This window comes from Amblyomma mixtum, chromosome 9 (genome assembly GCF_055824585.1).
Source record: "Amblyomma mixtum isolate Tamu chromosome 9, ASM5582458v1, whole genome shotgun sequence".
In the NCBI taxonomy this organism is placed as follows: domain Eukaryota; kingdom Metazoa; phylum Arthropoda; class Arachnida; order Ixodida; family Ixodidae; genus Amblyomma; species Amblyomma mixtum.
This window is the reverse complement of record NC_143020.1, coordinates 98,266,985-98,282,480: the sequence shown is the minus strand read 5'-3', so window position 1 is coordinate 98,282,480 and position 15,496 is coordinate 98,266,985. Positions and strand designations below refer to the sequence as shown.

At 46.1% G+C, this 15,496-nt stretch overlaps 1 protein-coding gene across 1 annotated transcript in view; it reads right to left on the bottom strand.

Moving 5' to 3' along the window:
• Nucleotides 1–12,248, bottom strand: part of ktub (Tub domain-containing protein ktub) — a 339,341-nt gene extending 327,093 nt beyond the window's left edge. Inside the window, exon 1 of the mRNA XM_089559802.1 lies at nucleotides 11,905–12,248. Within this exon, the coding sequence (XP_089415928.1) occupies nucleotides 11,905–11,936 (32 nt within the window). The 5' untranslated portion in view covers nucleotides 11,937–12,248. The remainder of the gene's footprint in view (nucleotides 1–11,904) is intronic.
• Nucleotides 12,249–15,496: the final 3,248 nt, after the last annotated feature.

Here is a 15,496-nt window from a genome sequence, read left to right as displayed (position 1 = left end):
GCTTCCGGAAACAAACAAATGTAAAGGGCCCCGCTTGTATTTTCGGTGTTGAGGGTAACAAGGTAAGGTTCAGAGCAGCAAACAAAGGGACGGAAGTGTTTATCTTCCGTCCGTAAGCTGCTGGCGTAAGGAAAGAGCACTTATGCAAACAATGATGTTTTCGGCACGTGTTCGGTACGCCCGGCACCAGTTCGCAGCATTTCCTCACTGGCTTAGAGGGTCGCTGTCCAAACTAGTTCAACGCCTCGACAAAACACGGACTTTCAAGGACTACGCATTTACCAAGAGAAATTCGACAATATTAGGGCCCATTGTTTCCACGACTAAGATGACGGCGCACCACCGCTCCTGTCTTGAACTGAATTTGATTTCTGAACGTTTGTACAGAGCGTGTTTTAAAAGACATCTGGATACCTAGCTAAAACTAGTTGGGACGCACGCAAATTATATGTTGTGAAACTAAAGGCAGGCACAAGAACAAACTATTTACATTATACATGATGAAGGCTCTTGCATTCAATAGAAAATTGAAATCTAGTTAATCAACAAAGGTATAAACTGAAAAAATATGCGTTTACACACAAGTGGGAATTTTCTACACAATCCGGCATAAAAAAAAACCAAACTGGACAGAAAGTGCATTCTCATTACTCCAATTTATAATATTTTTTAACATGACTGGAAAATTACTGCTTTGCTTAACGTAATCTGTAAGGGCATTCCGCAGCTTTGTCCCCCCATGAGCTATGGTCCTTTCTCCATAGATATTTTTCGTCTTCGGAAGGAAGAAATTTCCATGTGCAGCGTTGCGAGTGCGCTGTGATGATAGAGTGAAAACGGATGAGTGTAATAATTAGGTGTTTACGCTTTCGCAAAAAAAAAAAGACAGTAACAAAGAGTAAAATGAATATAAAACCAAAGCCCGGTTTTAAATTCGTGGGCATTTATAGCCCGTGAATGCTGCGAATCGTTCTCCACAATTCAATTTTGTTATGTGTGTGGAGGCTAACAAAGAGGGTTTATCTTAAGATAAGGACAACGCAGCGAGCTATGGAAAGAAAAATGATAGGTGTAACGTTAAGAGATCGGAAGCGGGTGGAGTGGGTGAGAGAACAAACGCGGGTTAATGACACCATAGTCGAAAGCAAAAGGAAGAAGTGGGCTTGGACAGGGCATGTAATGCGAAGGCAAGATAACGGCTGGTCCATAAGGGTAACGTATTGGATTCCAAGAGAAGGCAATCGTAACAGGGGGCGGCAGAAAGTTAGGTGGGCGGATGAGTTTAGGAAATTTTCGGGGATACGGTGATCGCAGCTGGCAAAGACCAAGATTAATTGGAGAGGCATGGGAGAGGCCTTTGCCTTGCAGCGGGCGTAGTCAGGCTGATGATGATGATGGTGTGTTCCGTTTCTTGTCGATAGGAGTAATAACAATGATTACGTCAACATGGCATTGTAAAGACCAGGACGCAATGATTTCCGACTACGCAGAATACGAATGAGAGCAACGAGAAGCATTGCAAATGAATTTCCTAGCAGCGGGATGAGTGCGCCTTCTGGCCGATTGCATAACGCACGAAAGGGAGCGGTCTTCAAAGGAGCGGCTTGCAATTGTTTACCTCACCCTTCGAGGGAGATGAAGTTCCGTTGACGCATGGACGATTAACCTCGTTGTTGCAAGGTCGTAAACAGATGGGCGAGTCCTAGTCACAAAGACGCATAGTAATCACTGCTAAGACAAATAGGCGGGAGCCGTTCACTCACACTGCTAAAAAACTGGAACAGAGGCGAGTATTAACCAGGAAGTAAAAGAAAAGAAACGAATCTAGCTATCACCGGGTTGCCACCGCCGCCAGACAGTAAATTATCTTCGTTGTGGCTACAAGTTTACCCAAATAAACAAGTCGCTTCCAATGACTTATACTTTCTGTTCCGTGTTGCAGCAGCCCCTGACATATTACAGCTGAGTTCCTGGGCAATGTCAGGATACCAGGTCAGAGGGGCCGTATGAAACGACACACTCCGAAGCAGTGGTGAGAATGGCCATAGCGGCTGGGTGGCCTCTGTTTAAGAACGGCTGGGCAGTTTTCAAGTAACCTGTGCACATCGCCTTGGAGATTGCTGTATATCGCAGAATTTGCATCAAGGAATCCTGTTTCCTAGAGCGAAATGCTGGCGCGTCCAGAGGAACGAACGAAAAATAAATATCCCCACGTGACGACCAGAAAAATAATAGGGTCGCATGCCGACGGCTGTAAACGAGGAAAACCCTTTTTAAAGTAAATATGACGAAATGGAATGGAGTGCTGAAAGCTCGTTAGAGGTTAAAAGACGTTTCGGCTCCGCTAAAAGAACCCCCTTCACAACGAAGGCACGAAAGCACTGACAGACCTGACTGCCAGAAACTGCCAGACAAGTTCTAGGCCTCCTTTATGAACAATAAAGATTTTATTATTATTGTAATTTTAATGTCGGCTGTACATGCTTCATGTGGAGACGTAAGCAATGGGTGGATATTGGGGCCACGTTGCAGCTGTTTCGATAGGGTTTGTGCGCAGTCATATGGACGTGATGAGATTTCAGGTGAAGCAGTATCGTTTTGCCTCGTTCTTTACGGATGATCGTCGCGTTTTCCCAGTCAGTGTCATGACCCGAGGAGACTGCATGCTTCGCAAGAACCCTGGTGCCCACGCACCGACGTCTTCTGACAAATGGCCTCTGGTCGATGCATTTCCGTCGTGACCGTTCCCGACAGGAATGGTCTCCGTCAAAGCTAGGCTTCAGAAAGTAAAAAAAAAACACACACTGGGATATCTGATTCTTCATGTACTGGCAATGCGATAGCATTCAAAGCTGTTGATGCCTCTGGCGAAAGTGTCTGGTTGCGCTTGTGACATTCAGGTTGCTGTTCACGACCTCTTGCGTACATTATCTGAGCCTGATCTGTTGACGTCAGTGGCGCTCTGGAGACGTCACTTGCGTTCAGCCGATGGGCATTATGCGGTCCGATGATGTCACTTATAGTCTGGTCACGTCATGTCCCTCCAGCCAAACAGGATTTCTCCCCTCGTGTGAATTCACAGGCCGCCTGCCAATGACTTTTTTCTAGATAACGCGAGACAGTCGTCGCTGGTTCTTTACTCCGAACGATGCCGGTCGGTTGCCACCGGCGTTCGCCTCTGGTGCGGGTTCTATTCTATCGCATAAAATCACCGTGATAATAGGTTTCCAAGTAGTATGACTTGCTTCAGAGCCAAAGGACCATGCTGAAGGTGTTACAAGTTCTAGCGAGCGTAAACTTTTCTTCACGGTTCAGAAACACATCCCTGTTCATTCTTTCGCGAACGCACAGCCAACCAAGCGACATCACGCCTGCCCATTCCTTCCAACCTCCCCCTCCGCTTCTTCCTTACACAGACCCAGGAAGAGAAGCGGCTACGCCGTGCATCCACGCCGTGACACTCAATCCAGTTCCCGCCTCGCCGAAAGGTGGCTCTCCACGCTTCGCTCACCTGACGCAACCGTCTTGAACGGCACACATATCCCCGCGAGACAAATGATCCTGCCAGAAACCGCCGAGAGTGCACCGTTTACCGAGCGGTTCCGGTGTGCCCTAACGAGCCCGGAGCCGGCAAGCAGGGAACAAAAAACCTATCAGCCCGCTCCGAGGCGGCCGAGACGCTGCCTCGAGAGAACCCGATTAACAAACCGCTCGCCTATGTAGCGGTCTCCGCTCAGAAACCGTTGCTTCTCCCCAAGCCTCGCCGCGGCTGGCACCCAAGAAGGAACGACACCGCTCGTTGGCCCTTGAAAGAATAGGCGGCACAATGTTTACATCCCGTAATAGAATGGGTGCCCTTACCGCCGCGCTGCAACAGGTTCTTCGGAAGACCGAACGCGCAACCTTTGCTGGAGCCGCTTAGGGCGGAAGATTTGAGTTCGACCGCGACCGCAACTTGTGCTTAAGTGTGGACGCTGTTCTCACATCGCAAGCTGTTCGTTGAGGCCGAGGCTTGGGTGCAGTTGACTGCATGCGGTGGGTGAACGGTGGTTCTTTGCGTACGTAGGTAATTAGCTCTCGCTAATCAGCTTGAGCCGCACCGAAGCTTACGGATGTCTCGGCTTTTCTTCCGGAACTACCGTCCGGCTTGGCAGGCTAGATGGAATCCGCCAGCAAGACAAACGTACCTTTGACCCTGCTTACATTAGGCAACAAGGAAGTGCTTATAGCAAGTTTGACCAGTGTAAACCACTGGAAGTTTGACAGAATGGAATGGGATATATTGTGCCGTTTTTCTTAAAATAACCTAATACGTTCACAGTGAAATAGAAAAGAATTGAGGCTACGTTTGAAGTACAAAATGCGCAAGCGAGTTTAGCTTGATGAATTCAATTTTAAGCAAGTAATTTATAGTATGGCAATGGGTGTTTTCTGAATTGTAAATTGTGGAGTAAGAGACATGAAGGACGCCGCAGTTGAGGGCGCTGGAATAATTTCGACCCTGGGGGCTTTTTTTTAGCACACTCTTATATCTCAAAGCACTAGCGCGTGTTCCCATTTTGCTTGCATCGAAATATGGCTGTGGTTGCTGGGATTAGATCTCGCACTGTTCGTTTCAAATGCCGGGTGCCGTAGCCACTAAACCACTGCTACTAACGGACATTAAGTTAATCGTTAGACGTATTCTAACATAAACTAAGTGTGGATGAAGCAAAATGTTAAAATCCAGCGTTTCGCACATAAGGTCGAAAAAATTAGAGGAAGGTTTTAAACCGAGTAGGCGTGCGAAAGCATGTGTTTAACCTGGCTGGCTCTTCGTTTTGCTTTTCTGGGACGTTGGCACGTCTGTCGACGATATTAGCTCGGTAGTAGTATTAGCTGATGAACATTAGACTGTGCAATGCACAGTCCGAGGGGTTGATATCAGTTGCCTACTAGTATTAGTTGATGAAGGTGAAGATGTGCATTGCACAGTGCGAGAGTGGATTGCAGTTTAACACGAGGCTTGGTCGGCGGCATATCTGCCGGACTTTTTTTCCGATAATGATGCGGTGTCTATCATTGCCATCCTATTAGTTGCGTAGTCTTCTGTGAAACTAAGGCAGTACAACTACTAGCTGAGTGCTTTGTAAATAACCTGGTTCGGTTTATGGGATTTACCGTCTCAAAGCGACTCAGGCTATGAGGGACGCCTTAGTGAAGAGCTCCGGAAATTTCGATCACCTAGGGTTCTTTAACCTGCAACGTGGTCGCACTCTACACGGGCCCCTAGAATTTCGCCTCCATCGAAACTCAAACGCCACAGCCGGGATCGAACCCGCGTGTTTTAGGTCAGCAGCCGAGTGCCACAACCATTGAGCCACTGCGGCGGCTTCTGTCAATAATCTGTATATAGCCATTTCTGTACACGCGTAGCCTCGTGTAGTAAATAATATATTGGAAACAAAACGCGGTGATAGCATAGTGCTCTCGTACAGTGGTTAGCGAAGTTGATCGTTTTGCGCCCAGTCGGGGCAATATTTATTTTATTTATTTATGGTTTAGCCAAGGTCACTCTGAAGGTCAAGCTTCACTTAAACTCGGTGAGCCGGTTAGACCTCGGGAAGTAGTGCTTTCGCAATAAAATATTTACTGGTACGTTGTGCTTGCTGTGTCCTCCAAGAGCGAAGAAGGTAGGTTATTTAGATGACAGGATGTAGAATTAGAAAGCAGTTTCTGAAGACCGGAGATTGCCTTGGATTTCCTTCTTTTTACTGAGATAACAGCACCGGACAGTGAAATGGGTGCAACAACGAACTACGTAAAAAGCTCTGCTAAGGCATTACCGGCACGTCTTTCAGACTGGTACAGCAATGAATGGAGGAAGACGCATCACAAGGTGGCCCGTTTCGAACTCCTAATTGAGCCGGGAAAAGAAAATAGCATTTTAAAAACGCAATTACAATCTCAAACGCTAATCTCCTTCACTTTTAGAAGCAGCTCATAAATCGTAATGGTAGAGATAGTAACAGCCAAAGCATTGCGATAGCCAGCCACTAGAGCCTTGCGTAGCGGATTTCAATCCCATTTTCGAGGACCTATTCCAACGTCTAATGGAACATTCAGCAGTCCTCAGCTTATTTCGGTCGTACGAGAGACCAACCCTGGGCAGAGAAGAGTGAAGCTCGAAAAGCATCCTTTATCGGGAGCGGACTGGCTCAAGAAGGAAACGACGCTGCATCTGCAGCAAATGCAGCAAGGCAAGAAGCGATGCAATGGAACGCAAGACTGCAGTGCACGCTAGCTAAGGATGACAAAGAAAAAAGCGCTTCAAGGCGTTCGATCCGGGATAGGAGTGTCTTCTGCTCTGAGCATTCGGTTGCAGTTCCGAACGCGCCATCCCAGGCGATGGTGTTTCTATTTCCGGTTTCAGTGTCTTTTTTGTTGATCGAGAAATTTGCATTGACGTAGGACTTCCGCTACTTCCATCCTCCAGCGCTGTATCACTAAGCAGTGCACTATGGCATTCGCGCTCGAAGAGAATCCAAAATCAGAGACCCTTTACTATATATCCAAATTTCCCCGGCTAAAAGCAAAATATTGGCGGCCAAAAGCAAAACAGTAGCATCACAGGATTTATAAGAATATTTGAAAGCATTTAGAGTGCTGTTGGAAGCTAGACAGAAGCGCCTGTGAGAAGATAAAAGAAAGCTGGAATTCTCGTTAAAATCTGCCGAGTTAATGAAGCCAACAAAGCAGCTGTGTCTATACTTCGTGATTCACTTCGAAGCCCGCAAACGGCTATCTATAGCATTGTTATCAGGAATATATTCGTGACAATTCATACCATTTTTGCACCTTCCATGTTAATCGATGATGATGCTCAGATCACCACATAACCTTGTGCTCATTACCTGAAAGTGATTACTTATGGCTCACCTGAAATGACCAGCTGATTTTTTCTATTTCTTCTGCTAACGGAATCACGATTCAGACAAATCACGCACATTTCTTTCTGGCTACTCTTAGTATAAGAATTATATTACAAAAAATAATAAAAGTGAGTTGTACTAAGCCTAAATACAGATATCGCTAAGCTTTTATTTGGTCTCCCTAGCTCGAAAAGCATTGACGATGAAAACGAACCAGTACTCTTTGTGAGGTGTTTTGAGTTTCAAGGACAAGGACAGCTGATGAGAACCTTGTTTACTTTACGGACATTGAGATTTACTGATATTGAGTTCAGAAATTACAGACACCATCATTCTTTGAGCCATGCAGTGTAGGAATGGCTCGATAATGCGAATGGCGTGCTTACCGCTTTTCTCGGCTTTTAAAGTTACACAAATTATGTTGTCTTACCCACGTTAAATGAAACACTTGGCTATTTATTCACCTTTAGTAGAGTTTAAGCGCTTCGCATAAAAATAATTTTATAATAATAATAGTAATATACAAAAGAATGTGCTCAAGTAAAAACCTGTGCGCGTAACCATCCAAGAAATGGGTACGCGTGAAGAATTGGGGTGTGCTGCCTTTAGAAAACCATTTACTGACTACCAAGAATAGGACGTTCAGCAGACACGTGTTAATATTTCGCAGAAGCTCGAAATCAAGCCAGCAAGACCGGCGAATAGCAAAGGCTACCGACGTGTTCCGTGAACAAGGCGACTGACCTTTAACAAGCCGCGGATATCCAACTCGGGAGGACGCAAGAAACAACTCAGAACGCTAAATCTTGGAGAGGCGGATAAACAAACAATGAAAGACCACTGACTCAACGCAAACTAACCCGCATGGATATGAAGGTCTTGTGCGGACCGGCGCTGAGTTGAGTTGAGTTTTTGTATGCTACAGGTGGAATTAGCCTTGCTTATTCTGCCGGTAAGTAGGAAATCAGCGGAAAGGACGCGTTCACAAGCAGGAGAAGTACACAGGACAACGCCGGAAACACAACTGAAAATTCTTTACTTGGTGAATCGCGAACATCAGAACAGGGCGCACATGCGCGAGAGCACCACAAACGTTAAAGGTGCACTGAAGAGGAATCTGAACTTGTCTTTTTGCCGCGGGAACTCGATCTACACGTTCCTAGCATTCTTAGAAACTGCGACTTATTGCCCTGTATGGCCGATTTCCCAAATTAAATCGAATTAACGGCCGGCTCCCGCCCTTTTTTTGAATTCTGCCTCGTACGGTGGGCGGAGTCGACCAACGCGTGGAGTGCCTTTCACCCAGTCCCGTGGCGGCTTGCCGCTCTGCCATCGGCGGAGTAATACGTAGTAGTCCGTAGTAGCAAATAGTCCGCGCGTATTTTTATTTCTGCGGGCTTATTTTGCGGCTATATTATCTGCGAATGAAACTATTTATTCATGGAAACCTAAAAAACAAAATAAAGCGAAAGCAAAGCCTCCACGGAGCTGGCTGAAAGGAACTTCACGCGTTGGTCGACTCCGCCCATCGTACGAGGCAGAATTCAAAAAAAAAGGGCGGGAGCCGGACGTTAATTCGATTTAATTAGGGAAATCGGCCATACAGGGCAATAAGTTGCAGTTTCTAAGAATGCTAGGAACGTGTAGGAACGGCAAAAAGACAAGTTAAGAATCCTCTTCAGTGCACCATTAACAAAACAGCAAACACAAAATTGATTAAGCGATCGAAGATTGCATGTGGCAACCTATGTCCCATTCATGAAACTGCCCTCTTTTGCCGTGAACCTAACAGAGCTGTCGCTGACGCATTCAGTTCCTAACTGCTTGATTTTGAAGGCTTTTAAGATTTCTCGTTCTATCTGCCTTTTGCCGCGGCCGATGATTCTGAGATTATGGAACAGAGGGGTGCAGTTTTTGCAGGGCTTGCAATGTCTTGGCAGATTTGCTGTGTTGCCTGGCTGCAGCGAAGTGCGGTGCTGCCTGATACGGTCATTCACCAAGTAAAGAATTTCCTGTTCCGTTTCCAGCGTTGTCCTGTGCACTTCTCCTGCTTGTGAACGCGTCCTTCCCGCTGGTTTTCTACTTACCATGCACCAACTGGCGCAACAAGCTAAGCTTCTTCAATATTATTCTGTCGGCAATTGCTTCGATAGGAACAAGTTCAAGGTTGACCAGTGGCTAAGAGTGGTCCTTCGCTCCATGTTTACGCAACAAGACTGCGCCTTAAAAAAAAAAGAAAAGGAGCGTGTCCTAAATACAAAAACTAAGAAAGAAAGAACGCCAGCTGTGATTGTGACGACGCCACAGAGAAGCACAGGTAATCGATCCTATATTGGAAATGTATTGGCAAAAGTTGGTCCGAAAGGGGACCAGAGTGAAGACATTTATTTCTAATGCTGGGCAGCCGTGCTGCTTGGATCGCTTCTGCTGGTCAGGCGGCCGCTCATCCTTTTCTAGATTTCACCGAACAAATGCAGCTTTGTTGGGCTAAATTTTGAATATTGGAATACTTTAGGCTACTGTTATGGAAATATTGGCAGTTGTTGGTTGTTTTACCTTGGCTAAGGCACGGCGGCACTTTCCACCTGATATTCCTAGATCACTGTATTTTTCATTATGTCACAGTCATCTCAGTTATTGCAGTGAATCATGGGGAATCACATACAAAACGTATTTATCAGCATTGCTAAGACTACAAAAACGTGCCTTGAAAACCATTGGATTACCTTCATCGAATAGTTCTAACAATAACATTTTTGACGCAATGCAAATCATGTCATTCACAACCTTACGCGATTACAAAATAGCTCTTATGGTTAACAATATTATAAATACCAACTACCCCTTACCTCTTGGTGCATTCAGTATTCCCGTCCGCAACACTAGACAAGCCAGCAATGGCAATTTTAACCTTCCTATTTGCCATAATGCGTACGGAGAAAGACGAATAGAATTTACAGGAGCGAAAATTTGGAACTCGTTGCCAATTGAAATAAAGCAAGCTAGGAATTTCAAACTGACATGCAAGAAACATTTTTTGGGAATGGAAGCAAGGCTACAAAATTAGTTTTTCTTCAAAGTGTTTGTGATTGCTGTCCTATATGTTATTTTGTATTGGACCCCTTACTAGCCTCATTGGCTATCGGTCCAAATATCTGTGTATACATTTTGTTCGTGTTACTCCATAAAGACTTCTTGATTCTGATTCTGATTCTAATATTTCATTCTTCACATGCGCGTCAATATCCTTCTTTTAAAGTGTTTCCATCGCTTGCATGAGTTAAGTCTACCGTAGAGTACGAGTCGAGAATGATTCTGACGATAGCAATAAAGTTAATAGAAAAAAAAATGCAAGCCCGTCGACCAATTGATTGTTATAGTGAAATCTTAGAATACATGAAAAAAAAAATTCGTTCATAAACTATTTCCAGTTGAAAATGCTCTGGTCAAGAATTGCTGGGCTTGATAATAAGATACTTCAGTCGGTGCTTCTCTAATCTGTTAATAAAAAGTGATGAAATGCAACTAAACGCAACATTTCGCCCTCGCGCTCTGTGAGGTGGGTAACTATGGCTATTGCTCCTTCATGCAGTTGGTCTTTGAGAGGGTAATTACAAGTTTTTCAGAGACTAATAAAAATTGAGGTGAAGCTTTTAGCCCCCGAAAAGACTTTACCGTGTGCAAATTTTCTAATCCTATCTGCTTAAAGAATGAGGGGAGAGATCCACACGAACATCCCGGAACAGTTCTCCGGCAACGCTAACAAGACTCGCTTTATTCGTTTACCCGGCCAAACTCAAAACGTGTGGAAGGGCGGCGGCTGGGGGCTTTCGGTGTTTTGCTCTTTGGCGCTCGACCGCGCTCTCTGGTCAATAGCTTCGGCTTAGGCTTCGGCTTTTGTAAGCACCCGGGCACGTGCCTGGCTGAACCAGTGAACGGCGCCCGTGGGTACACCTCCCTCCACCAAGTGCGGATGGTTCTGCAAGCAGTCCTCACGAGCTTCAGAGGGCGCGGCGAGCCTTTATTCTCAAGGGTGCCTCGATGCAGCTTTTCAGGGATAGCAGCTGCAAAGTCGCTTATTGTGCAAGTCTAAGCAAGCAGATGTCTTAGCGGGGTTGGAATTAGAATGGTATCAGATGCCCCTTTTTCTAAGGGAAGTGTTTCTTTTTCTTATTGAGACTTTTATCCACATGTTACAGAACTTGACAAAACTTGTTTAGTGATTTAGCCGCATCGGCGAGCAAAAAGCACAGAAATGCCAACATGACGAGCACGCTGTCCACGCGGCGGTCAAGCACAAGGGAAAAAGCGGTCAAAGCGAGCTGCGCATCTGCTATCGTCTGCCACCGTAAGCATACCGAGAGCATTACCTGGCAGTGATGACTATCGCTTCGTGGCGATGACGGCAGTCCAGGCAACGCGCTCCGTCATTCGTGTCAGGACTGTGGGCGGCTGCACTGTTCCTTCCGTGCTGCTCAAGATCAACAATCTCCCTCTTGGCGTCGGATAGCTGTCTAGTCATCTCTTGATTTTGTTCCTGAATCTCTTGGTTTTCAATCCTCACCTCTGTAAGCTCTCGCCGAAAGCACTCAAGATTTTAACTGTTCAAAGCTCAACATTCTTGAACTCAACTGAATTACACATTTTACCAACTTCAGATTTAATTTCCGTGCTGGAGCCTTCAACCTTCATGACGTGAGCTTTCATATCTACTGCGAAAGCATCTAGCTTAGTGACCAATTCGTTTATCACCTTGACAATCTCACTGATACTTTAGGGGCCTTCTCAGCCTTCACCACGTCATCAATGCAACCAGGATGCGAGCCTGCCCTATAGTTAGGAAACCCCTTCTATATCATCAAAGGATGTCCCCATGCAGCAGTGCGATAACACTTTAGAAAAAAACACGACAGCTTAGCAACACTTACTGCAGCGGCAGCATCGACATTACACAATGTACGTCGTCAGGCATTGCAAACAATATGCCACCAACCTCAAAAACAGAAGAGCGGTGTTAGCCTGCATCCGTGAGCCGTTGACGCCGCTGCCAAAGTGAACAGTTCCATGCCCACCAGCCACCGATGATAAGATGTATAAACTTGCGTCCGTTGTCCACTCTTGGCGGGTACAACCGTCACGTCCGTACGCGGGAAGATGAGCTTTAAATCCCAGAAGTGGGCTTCGCGCGTCACAATACGTCTTCAAACCGTCGATGTATAAGCTTGCCGAAGCAGCGAAGCATGGATCCCGGGCAACGCGACGAGTCAGTCTTCCCTTGGAACGGCAGTGAACTGGCCGCCAGCTGAAAAACGGACAAGCGGCTTTAGCGTGCGTCCGCGAGCCGTTGCCGCTGCGGTTAAACTGATCAGTTCCACGCCCACCAGCCACTGACGATAAGATTTAGGAACTTGCGTTCGTTGTCCACAGATGGCTGGCGAAGCAGTCATTTCTGTACGCGGGAAGATGCAAGCTTGGAATCCCAAAAGTGGGCTTCGGCGCGCCACAAGATGTTTAACAATACAAGAATTAGATTTTTCACCGGAACAGCGCGCACTAAGACACGGACACGAAAGGAGACGCGACACACACGAGCGCTGACTTTCGACTAGTGTTTATTGTTTGGAACGAGGCATATATACAGCTCCAACAACACCAGGAAAACAAACCGCCAAACTTGCCACCCTGACTTCACTCGCACACAAATCTTAAGTAAACACAGTGACCAATTAACACGCGAAATAATCGAAGCAGCGCACATCGCCTGGTCTAAAGACGCATGCGTCAGTAGCTCCTCTTTATCGGTCGGTTTTAAAGAATTGGCATTTTTAGCGAAGGGAAAATGATAATGTTGCTATCGTCCTTGTTCAGTGCGACATGCGTGAATTGACTATGAATCTATGAATGGATGGTTTGTTTTCCTTGTGTTGTTGGAACTGTATATATGCCTCGTTCCAAACAATAAACACCAGTTGAAAGTCAGCGCTCGTGTGTGTCGTGTCTCCCTTCGTGTCCGTGTCTTAATGCGCGCTGCTCCGGTGAAAATCAGTTACCAACTTGCCCAAGCATCTGTTTTAAGAATTAGATTCTTTGCTGGCATTACCTTAGTTTCTAATCGGCCGGCGTTAATGTGCCGGCAAACCCTTAATAGGTGTCCAAGATGCGGGCACTAGTAAACAGTTTCATGGCACCAAAAGCTTTGTGCTTTGTGAAAATGGCTGGAATAGTGTTACGTTGTTTTCGCGGTGTCAATATGTCCTTCGCTCTCCAGCTGCAGCACACATCATGATCACTTTGTTTACAAGAGATAAAAAAGCAACAAGAAAGAGCGGTACAGTGACCCATAACGGAATTGGTAGCGCTCTTGGACAAGTACAGAACAAAGTCGACAACACGGGCGCATCGAAGGATAGCCGACTGGTGGCGCCTCGACGAAATTTTGTTCCCCCTTCCTCTAAAGGAAGTATTTTTAATTCTTTGCCAATTCCTATGTTGCTCACTCCGGTCTCAGTGTCCCATAGCATTTGAATTTCGCCTCTTGCTCTGCCTTCCCAACTCCTAGCATGGAATTTTTGAATGGCTCAAAAGAACAAACATAGGAAGACACGGAGCCAGAAAGAGTGTCTTGTAGGGAATGACGACATAGCCTCCTACTTTACCAGCTTCAATTACAAAAATATCGGCTTCTCTTAGAGCAATCTTTCTGCAATTGAAGCTGATAAAAAAATAGGCTTTGTTGTCATTCCCAACATAGGCGCTCTTTCTGTCTTTGTGTCTTCCTGTGTTTGTTCCTTTGCACCAATCAAAACTTTTATGACGAACCATCTAGCCCTACAGCAAGTACTTCTAACATGGAGCTCCTGCCTGTAGTCGGATCGCCGCAGTGACCAAATATCGCTGATTCACTAGTCCCTTGATAACATCATCGAAGGAATTTGATTTATGCTCATTAATAGAACTTCTCCAGTTCACCTTAATAATTAGTTTGTTTGTTATGGGGGTTTAACGTCCCAAAGCGGGTCAGGCTATGAGGTACGCCGTAGTGAAGGGCTTCGAAAATTTAGACCACCTGGGGTTCTTCAACTTGCACTGACATCGCACAGTGCACGGGCCTCTAGAATTTCGCCTCCATCGAAATTCGACCGCCGCGGCCGGGATCGAACCGGCGTCTTTCAGGTCAGCAGCCGAGTGCAATAACCACTGAGCCACCGCGACGGCAGCCCTTAATAATTAATCCGCATATTGTTCTTTTAGTCTTCTGACTCTGAAACCCTCGTCTGGGTATAACTAAGTTGAACCTCGTTATAACGAAGTTGAAGGGGCCCGGCGATTACTTCGTTATTGCCGTAACTTCGTTATAGCCCGTATTGATCGAGCTTCCAAGGAGAATAGTCATTCCTACATTACATCGATTATTTTGTTATAAGCCGTTCCAGTATAATCACGATCGACTCTATATTCTTATTCTTCATTTCGGTTGTGAACATTCATTCGATTTAATACAAAAATAACCTAAAACTCGGCTAGAGCAGCCGCAATTAGATGTGCTCCGTGATAGGCGAGGTCTTGCAAGCGACCTCGCCTCTTAATCGACGGAGAAGCCTGTGACCCGGCGAGGTCACAATGAAGATCGATTGACCTCGGAACGTGGAGCTCCCGGGCAAGAGACGCAGCCGGTCTGGGACCTATACATTAAGAAGAGATAGCTCTGGGCCATGCTTAACGGTGCCCACGCGAGTAAATTAATCCCGCGACGTTTTGCAGAAGTGTAGCTGTCCTAAATGAGAACGGGGGCGAAAGGGAGTTGACATTTTTGAAGGATGGGGCTCAGGATACAGGCCGCGTATTTTAATGCATATGATCCAGTTAACACATACGGGGTCAGTAGTGGGCGATGAAGAAAAGTAGTATCGAATAAACACAGCGATGTAGTCACAAGAAGTTACGTAGAACACCAGGAGTGTACTAAAAGCCACTAATGTAACGCATTCAATATCATATCAGTCTACCTTTGCAGATGCCCTAACAGCACAAATCCTTCAAGCCCGTCGATCCCCATTACTAGTTAATGTTAGCAGTTGTCGCGGCAGAAACGAATCTCACTCTCCCCTCCCCTCGTTCTCGCCCAAAATACAAATGTAATAATCGTAAAACAAACAAAAAGTTTCAGTTAGGGTGCTTTTTAGCTCAAGCAGAAGCGGGCAAGGTCCACGGAGACACCACAAATCGAGACACTCCTGTGTACCCCTGCACTCTGAGATTATATGTGGCAGACTGCAGGAGCTACGTTTAGAGGGGGGGGGGGGGATCGGAAGGGTGGTGACATGCCAGTTTTAGGGCGGAGTATCTGTCGGTAGCTACTGGTACAGGACGGATTCCTTTCTCAGAGCGCGCAATGGGACGGGGATAGGAAGTCTAGAGTTGCTCGGTTCGACGCCTTAAGGACCCCGATCAGAAGGTTCGGCACCTCATTGGAGACGAGTGTGTCCTCTGGCAAGAGCGAGCGAAGCTAACGCCACCTAGATTGAGGCAGATTATCAGTGTCTAGATGATATTTGTGAACGCCAACACATTCGCAAATAATACTG